The sequence below is a fragment of the Gallinula chloropus genome (genome assembly GCF_964237585.1).
Source record: "Gallinula chloropus genome assembly, chromosome: 4".
In the NCBI taxonomy this organism is placed as follows: domain Eukaryota; kingdom Metazoa; phylum Chordata; class Aves; order Gruiformes; family Rallidae; genus Gallinula; species Gallinula chloropus.
In genome coordinates, this window is record NC_140088.1 from 26,477,381 (window position 1) to 26,486,394 (window position 9,014).

At 42.2% G+C, this 9,014-nt stretch overlaps 1 protein-coding gene across 3 annotated transcripts; it reads right to left on the reverse strand.

The window, feature by feature from the left end:
- Positions 1 to 5,256: 5,256 nt before the first annotated feature.
- CALCB (calcitonin related polypeptide beta) lies at positions 5,257 to 8,696 on the reverse strand (the record flags this gene model as incomplete). 3 transcript variants are annotated; one of them, XM_084263682.1, is made up of 3 exons in its annotated part: positions 5,257 to 5,416; positions 8,177 to 8,308; positions 8,611 to 8,696. In XM_084263682.1, the coding sequence occupies 3 exons, from the start codon at positions 8,694 to 8,696 to the stop codon at positions 5,257 to 5,259; spliced, it is 378 nt and encodes a 125-aa protein (XP_084119808.1). The 3 variants fall into 3 exon arrangements, with proteins under 3 accessions (XP_084119808.1, XP_084119807.1, XP_084119806.1); XM_084263681.1 differs by having other exon boundaries at positions 5,257 to 5,419; XM_084263680.1 differs by lacking the exon at positions 5,257 to 5,416 and adding an exon at positions 7,148 to 7,346.
- Between the last annotated feature and the right edge of the window lie 318 nt (positions 8,697 to 9,014).

Sequence of the window (9,014 nt, forward strand, 5' to 3'; positions counted from 1 at the left end):
CCAGTGCTTTGACACTGGTAAGAGAGTGTATAACTCTGCCACTGTCAAGCTGCACAAAGGTATAATGTAGACATATTTCTGCTTCTGGGAACCTTAGTTCAGGAAGAGGAGCAAAAAGCAGCTTCACATAATGCAAACAAACCTTTTGCACGTTGAAGCGTGCGGCCTCACCAGGAATAAGTTTAAACCAGGAGTAGCCAACACATAAAGGTTATGAAAAATTCTTTGACTTTGCTGTCAATACCCATAAAGTGATTCAAATGTCTGGGCCTCCAATCTGCTTATCCGTAAATCTTTTAAATGAAAACTAAGGTAGTTTTTTGTTTAAACTCTGCAATTCCAGCATTTGAAGGTCAGATCTATTTCCTTTTTCCATTTAATTCTCTGCTTGTATTAGATTAAGACACAAATCAATATTCACTTTCATAACTAATTTAACACTTAGATAGCATCTTTAACTATAGAATGACAAAGATTTTTCCAGCCTAGGAGGAAGAGACTGTGAGGAAAAATCATGCTTGGAAAATACAAACACTCTCAAAAACATCACTGGCAGCATTGTCTTCTTCAGCTTCTCTAGGAGAGCTGTCATGCTAAAAAGCTCCTCTAAGTTCCTGAGCCTCTTCCATAGATGAAACCTGCCTGTCCACATGAAAGTCACTATTTTGGTACAGTCACCCTTCCCCTGATGCATTTGCTTGGGATTTGTTTGCAGTAGCAGACCATTCCTACCCATTAGTAATATGATGTTGTTCAGTGTAAAAACAGGGTTATATCATGAGCTAAAAATGGGATTATAAACTATCTATGTAACTATTTTAGGAATATGTGCTAATTAGAATAATTGGCTCCCTCCACAACAAGAGGCAGTGAAGACCTATAACAACCTTTCAAGCATGTCAGCAGAATAACGGGCAAATTAATGTGGCTGACATAATTGATTTGGACTTTCAAAGTGTTTGCAAAGCTACAAAGAAGCTATAAAGTCTCCAAATAGCCACAGGATGAAGTTCTGTCATGGAGCACAAATGGCCTGAGAGGGACCAAACAGAAACTAAGCAAAATACCTTTAGCTTTACTAAACTCCAAGAAAGAAGTGTCCCTTGTGATTTATCCTGGCAGCAAAGCTATACAGGAAAATGACTAATTGTGCAACAAATACAGGTCAGTGGGACCTAGCAGGATGGGGACAATTAGGGTCTATGGGCTGTGTCCATCAGCCCTGGGAGAGGAGGAGGCGGCACCCTCCAGCCTACCCAGCACGCTGGGCTGCAGCTGCCGTGCTGGAGGCAGCAGCCAGTGAGAGGCAGATGAGCATCAGGGAGCCACACTCATCCCCTGCTATGGCAGTGATCACACCTGGGAAGAGGCACAAGCCACACTCTAGGAAGCAGCCTTTACACGCCTCTCTTCTGGGGGGCAAGAGGGAACACCTGGGCCATGGGGCAAGGAGCTATCAATCCCCTTGCTTATGTTTGCTGGCAACCTTGGGAGCGGTTACTCAAGACAGCCTTGGCAGGGGCTCTGAGAACGTTATGCCTGTCTGTACCATACCCAGCTGTCACCGGCAGACAATTGCACACCTTGCCATGCTGTCTCCTCAGAGAAAATGGCTTGCAGACTCTCAGAGAGAAATTAGAAAATCAGATGGATTTCTTGCATATATGGTATAGTTCACGAACACTGAATAGCTGAATACAATGTCAAATTGCCTCATGTGCTAATGTGCCAAGACAGTCTCAGGAAAAGCCCTTGAAAAGTAAAAACATAACAGAAGAAAATAGAAAAGCCAAACTAGCAAGGGTGTAATCATCTTCTGTGGACAGCCAATGAGAGTGCAGTGCAGTACCAAGTGGGATTTATGAGTGGTTTTCCACATGTTGGGGGAGTTGGGGGTGGGAAAGCCTTCCTAGAGGTACCCATTCAGATCTTTAAAGGCAACATTTGCTTTTGTGGAGGTGACGCTAATCTGGGATCACACCTCACCCCAGCCAAAAGAGTCATTGTTACAAACAAGAATGAGGTAACACCAAGAATAGAAAGAAAAGATAAATGTTGCAATGGCTCTTCTTATTCCAGTGGTGGATTGGAAATCTCCTAGAGAAGGTATTGGCCTAAGTTAGAAATGGGAATTATTTACTGTGTTCAAAAAAAAAAGGTACTATAGGCCCTATACATCATCTGCAGGAAAGAGCAACCTCCAAAGGCGTAAGGAGTGTCCAAAGTAGAGGATAATGCTTTGCAGAACATGGTACCTTTTAGAACAGCAAAGAGGCAGCAAATTTATGTGCAAGATGTTCCCCTACCAGCAGCCAGGGCAGCATTCACCTGATTGTTAGAAGCAGCAAGCACGACCAGCTTGGAAAGAGTTTGCCAGTGCTCAACGTGACTGAAATCAGACTTGTGATGCCAGGATCATCTAATAGGTATTCTCCTGCTCTGAGATATTTCAGTCTAGAAAAAGGCACAGACCCAAATTCCCCAGAATGTTTTAAACTCTTCACCTTGTAGAGGCGTTCAATCTGCTAATTAGACATGACAACGCTGGATTAGATAACCTAAACCAAAATTTACTACTGCCTGCTAGAAGCTGCTTTTGGCAGTGTTCAGTGTCAGAAGCAATAGCATTAGCTCTGCTCTTTTCTCACACTGCAGATGATGGAAGCTTTCAGGAAAATGAATTAAATCCCACTAACAGAAGGAGAAAAAAAATATCTGGAGAGAGCCACAGTGAAAGTCCACCTGGGTTATTCATTTCAAAATAATGCTCCATCAGTACATGCAGCAATGTCCATCCCCAGTGCCCACTCCAGCAGCTGAGGCAGGTGAGTTTGTTTCATGGCACCAGCTGAAGTGGCTGCCCCTGCTCACCTACCCCACGTCAGGAAGCTGCACACCCCAGCTAGACAAAAGCAGGTGCAGGTGGGTACATTCCTCATCCAAGAGGGATCCCTGAATGCCCTCACTGAACTTACTCACTAGCTGCACGACGATGCTTCTTACTTCCCATCAGCTCAGAGAAGAGGACTGGGCAAAAATCATAACCTTTCCTGGGGCCATACAGTGCCTGTGTTCGTATTTGTGATGGAAAACTGAACCCCTAGAGAATAATCTGGAAAATAAAAGCCCAAAAACTCTAATAGTGACCTGAAGACAGTTTATGATGAATTATCTTCAGGTATTTCTTTCTCAGAAATTTCTTTCCCGTTCGCCTTTACTTGCAAAGTGCACTCCTGGAGCCTTGGTTTGCACACAGCTTAAAAAAAAACCAACCTACTTGGTAAAAAAACACACACTGACAAGCAGCCAAAAGCATCAGAACCAAACTACATGATGACACTGCCTCTGAAACAAGGATACACACGCTCTTGCATGATGCATCTGTATTGTCCCATGCAGGTACAGCACACCCAGTTCGGGTCAGGCTTGAGAGGGAGATGGAAAAAAGCACTAGACTTCCTTTGGGCAACAGATTTGAAAGCCAAGTCTGAAGACCCCTCCTTTGCCCATTTAGGCACCAGAACTTTTCCCTCTAAAGCAGCTTACGTCTTTTACAAGGTCTGATTTGTACGCTGACTTACCAGGGCTGAAACGTTCCTCAAGGAGTAAAACCATAGCCACAAATGAGCATGGTAGAGAAGCACTGTTCCTGGGCAGCCTTACTGGCTATGTCTACATCTAGTTGATTACACTTCCCTTTTTGCTATTACACCTGCAGCAGAGACAGAGAGAGAGAGAGAGTGAGAGCCTTAACCTCGACTCTGCATGGCGAGGTGATCTTCACCTGAACTGATGAAGCAGATTTTAGAGTCCGACTGCAGAGCACAAAACAAATCTAAACAAATATCTGACTCAGCTACTAAACTGAAAAAGCAGCAGCTTTGAGGAGGAAGTTGGCAGCACCACTCAGAAGTCCATGGATTGCTTCCAGCTACCCTCTTCTCCACTCACTCTAATTATTTATCCCTGATCCCTAAATAGACTCTCAGGATTGCCCAAAAGAAATGTACATTTCTGTAGCTGCTTATTCTCTCCCTAATTCACTTTTTTGACCTTAGACCAAAAAAAAAAAAAACCCCAAACCACTATCTACAAAGCACATTAGGCCATTTCATGTGATCTGTATTCATGTGATCTGTATTCTGTACAAAACACATCTGATCTTAAGCCACACCTGACAGAGCCTGTCGCTGTAGGTTTAGTAAATGTGCCTTCTTTTTATTTTTCCAGTAGAAGTCTCACAAAGCACTGTCTTTTTGAGGTACTGCTCTGTGAGTATAGAGATGAGGCAGCTATTCCTTCTGGCCTGAACTTTTGACTCTAATCCTAGTATTTATAGTTAGCATGGCTGTAGCAGATCAATGGGCCAAGGGAGCTACAGCCACATTGGGTTGGTGCCAAATGGTTCTGGAAGTGGGTTCAAATGAAAAATCAGTTTCTCAATCCAAGTGTATCTAAAATACTTTTTTTAATTTTGCGTAAATTCACAAATGATACAATATTGAAGTGACTTCTTTTCTTAAACATACTGTACAATCAGGTTAAAGTGTTTTACATCAAGGCACAGCACACCGTATAATACACATATGCCTTGCCAGGCAGCAGTTTAGTATAATCCCCGAGTTTTGGCAGTAGTGCCAGGATAAAGTAGCATGGATCACATAAGCTGGAAGATAAATAAATAATAGATGCTGTCACATTTTATTTGAAATAGAGTTGCATATAAAAAGAATATACAATAATTTAACTTTAATATTAGATTCTCTTGTACTATACATAACAGAAGTGTTTTCATTTGTATTAAATAAAACATTTTCAGTATTAGGATGCAAAATTATTCTTCTTTTTGGCTGTCTTGATTTATGGAGAAGAGTTGCTTTCGTTAGAAATTAAAGTTGAACTTTCAGTTTCATGGCAATCTGAAAGAAACAAATCCAAGATTATTGATACGTCAATAATTAATTGCTCCCAGTAAAATAAGCAAGTAATTCCAAACAGCTGTATTGAGTTAATGCACTGTGAAACTAGTCATCTAAGCAGAAGAACCACAAGACCTCCTCTTTTTAGTCTACACATGCTACAACTAAACTTGTAACATCTTTTTTTACAGTTACTTCACCCACCCTCTTAGCAATTATCATTGTAGGTCTGTCACTCATCCAGCAAAATAAAATTCTGATAATGCCACAAGCTGCCTGCATTATAGATTGAGTTTATTGCAATGTATTTACCATATTCACATTATCATTCAGCTTTTTATATTTGAAGGCTTCTTCTTCGCCTGCCGAAGGCCTTGGATCCCACGTTGGTTGGTACAAAGTTGTTCTTGCCCACTCCTCCTGACCTGCTGAGGAAGTCTGCCAGGCGATGGGTCACGCAGGTTGCTGTGTTGCATGCCCTCTTCTGTGCTGTTACACTGCTTGTCAAAAAGGAAGAGAGAGAGTCAGTTTCCTGAGTTATCTGCCCTGCCTGCAATGGAGAGTCAGTAAGGGATGATACACCTAGGAAAGATTCTTCCGTAGAAGAAACAGCAGGCTTGCTGCACAGCAGGCATTGGCAGCTTACAAGCTCCTCAAGATGCACCTCTTTTTCCAAGTGTTGGGCTCAGTTTACAAGAAGTGGCTGATCCCTTCCTTTCTGGGGCAGCCAGACTTAAAACTGAGCCAAGCCAGATTTTAAGCAGCACCTGAGCCATTGCCTGCCTCCAGCACATCATTACAACCAACAGAGAGGTGCTGTCTGGCTCAGGTCTGGAGTATTTAACCAATCCCCACTTCCTCCAAAAGCTTAGATCGGCGTGTGGTTATAGCACTGCGAAAGGACAGTAGCAGATGCTGATCTTTAGCTTCTCACTTCCACATCTATGCTCCACAATACCAGAAAACACAGGAAGCCCTAGCATCACTGATGACTACAGGAGCTTTGTCAGTGCTTCTGGTTGGGCTGTACCTGCCCATCTGCCTTCAGAGCAGAACCACACACAGTTTCCATGGACTTAATGGAAATGTGGGAACCCCCTTGTCCTGGGATTAGAGCCTTGCCTAGTATGGCACATCACCAGACAAATAGTTCACAACTTCAACAGAAGCAGCTCTGTGCTCAGAGTTCAGCCTGCAGCCAGTAATTTTTGCTAGACAGGAGGTTTCAGGGTACATGCATTCACACAGTCCTTGCTTGAAGAGGTTTTCTACTAAAGCAATGACTTCCTTACAGTAGGAGGAACTTCTCAGGCAAGCATTACAAGACAGTTCAGTAATGTTAATGGCAAATACTGTTTGTAACATCAATGCCAATTTTTTAGAAGAAGCCTCTGATTAGAAGATAGATGAGGTGCTGAAACAGAAGAACTGTAAGGAAATCTGGCTACATCACTTAATTTACAATTCACCTATGTTGCATTGTCTTGAATTAACACAAGTATTTTAAAAATACCCAAGTTTTGAATATACTAGTGTAAAGACCTACTGTGAAGGAAAAAGGAAAAGACAAAATTCTTACCTGGAAGTGTGCAATACCCAGTTTTAAACAGGATTACATTTCTAGTTTGTTTGAACAAATCTGTGTGAGCTTTTCCCAATTCCCTTGCTTCTCAGGATCCTTGCTAACAAGATTGCATGCATGTCTGATTACATCAGTATGTATGAGTGTATATGTACAGTTTCAACTTCTATTTTCTCTTGCAGCTTTCCTAGAATTACTGGCATTGCCTCTCTTGAGCATTAAGACAACTTGTAGATTTTTTTTCTAGCCATATCTAGAAACCTCATGTTCTAAGCCAAACTATTAAACCAAGAAGTTCTAAATCCTTATAGAAAAATAGGTTTATTGAACAAGTGTGTGGGCAGGCACAGAAGATGAGTCTACTTGTACATTTAACAGCCAGAAATGAAGAGCCTTGTTTAGATTTTTTTTCTTTTTAATCAGTGGCTAAGAAAATCATTTGAAATGTCAAGGCAGTGCTGTTCATTTTTATTTATTTTTTCCCTAGCTTGGTATGCATGTTACGTTCTCTGTCTTCCTAACACTGGGTCCATCTCAAACATTCTCTGTCGAAAACAGAATCAAAATAACATAGCAGAGTTAGCAATCAAAGTTAGATCCACATGCATCAGGTTAAAAAAAGGGAGAAGGGGAGAAATAAGCAGGTCTAGTTGTTTCCTAGGGGTTCCCCATAGTTTGCATAGCGTTCGTGTTCCACGTCACTCAGCACATTTCGTTTCTTGCCAGGAGTTCCAGCCCCGACGTCAGTGCGAGGGTAAGTTTGCAATTTGTGCAATTCTTGAGACAGTTTGCCCAGCACACAAGTACTCAGACTGGCACAGCGTTTGGAAATAGGTCTATCCAAGCTGCAAGGGGGAAAAAAAAAAACATGCCCAAAGGAAAGAGTAATCTCAAACATGCATGTTCATGCATTTCTTCCCTAGATAAATACCTACAAATAGGAAACTTAAAAAAACAACCAAAAAACAAACCCTCTACATCACATTCCATGCAAGGAAAGGTCATACAAGTACAATCAGCACAAAACCACTACTTCTCAGTGAATTCAACTCAGTCAAAAAGCAAGTTCATTAGCCTTTTGGATGCTCATAGTCAGAGGTCAGGAAGTTTTACTCCTCATCTATTCAGCATGCTGTTCAGTCTCTCATACATCACTGTCATGCTTTACAATACAAATCCTGTTAGGATAATGCAAATGCTCTTGCATGCCTTTGGTCTATGGGGGATGGGAGAGTGGAACTGCGTGCATTAGGAGGAACACATTCCCTCTGCCAGGGACTTTCCATGCCTTACGATAGCATGCACTTTCACGACAGAGAATCCAAGAGTGACTGAATGGCCCCTAACACTTCCACTAGGAAGACATACCTTTTGATGCCATATTTTAACATAACCCACTCAATTCAAGCTCAAATCGCCCTCCACTTTCAGTTGTAAGAGACAGATAGAAGCAGGTTAAACTAGGTAGAAGCCATTCTCCCAACACCAACATTATATCGTCTCTGCAGTATCATCCTTTACCAGTTAGGTGACCACAGTCAGTCATAACCCCAAGAAAAGAAAAAACAAATTTATGTATTTTGACCTGCAGAGGGTCTGCCCAGAAGACTGTTAGATACCAAGCACATAACATTCCCCCATTGCCCTTCTCCTGCCCCAGGACTGCAGTTCTTACCTGTTCCCCTCAGAGGCTTGCTCCAGCTCTTCTGCTGTCATCTGTATGAACTCTTTCACCAGCGCATTTAATAACCTCCGAGCTTCATAATCACTGAGCGTCACTCGATCCGTTATGGACTCCAAGCCAGGTCTAAGGAGAAGCAAGTAAACTAAGGTGAATGAAACATCCTCTGCTGCAGAGAGCCAGGCACAGGAGAGAGGACTCCCATATATTACTGCACGTTATTGACAGCGCCTTTCATCGGCGTGAACGTGCAAGCCTTCTCCATGCACAGCACTAGGCATTTTATATACATAATTAAAAGTCACAGTGTCAAAGATGGCAAAGCAGCCAGTTTTCTCATCCACTGTACTCCAGTTTGCTCCTGGGTCTCTAAATACAAGCATTTTATACCATAGATATAGTACTCAGCAACAGGACCAGTTACTTACCTGACTGGGGCTGCCTGGAAGCTATCCATCTGGCACACAACCAAGGCATAAACAGCAAGGAAAGATGAAATCTTCAGCATAACCATGATTTCCGCTCTACAACAAAGGTACATCAAGCAATGGCTGTTTTCCAACCCGCTCAGTCCTATAAGATCTACTAAAAAGGTCATCATTTCCTAGCCACAAGTAACACTAAAAGCTGCTAATGATGCTTTTCTATTTCTTTTTATCGCTATTGTGCTTTGGGTTTCTCACAGTTTCGATGTATTTGAATGCTATTACAAGGGATAGAGATGCAGCTTTTCAGAGCTGCAGTTCTGTACAGCTACCTGCATTCAACTTCATGCCCACTACCCCTCAAACTGCTAGAAGACAAGTTCCTCTGGCTAACTACTGCCCACAGT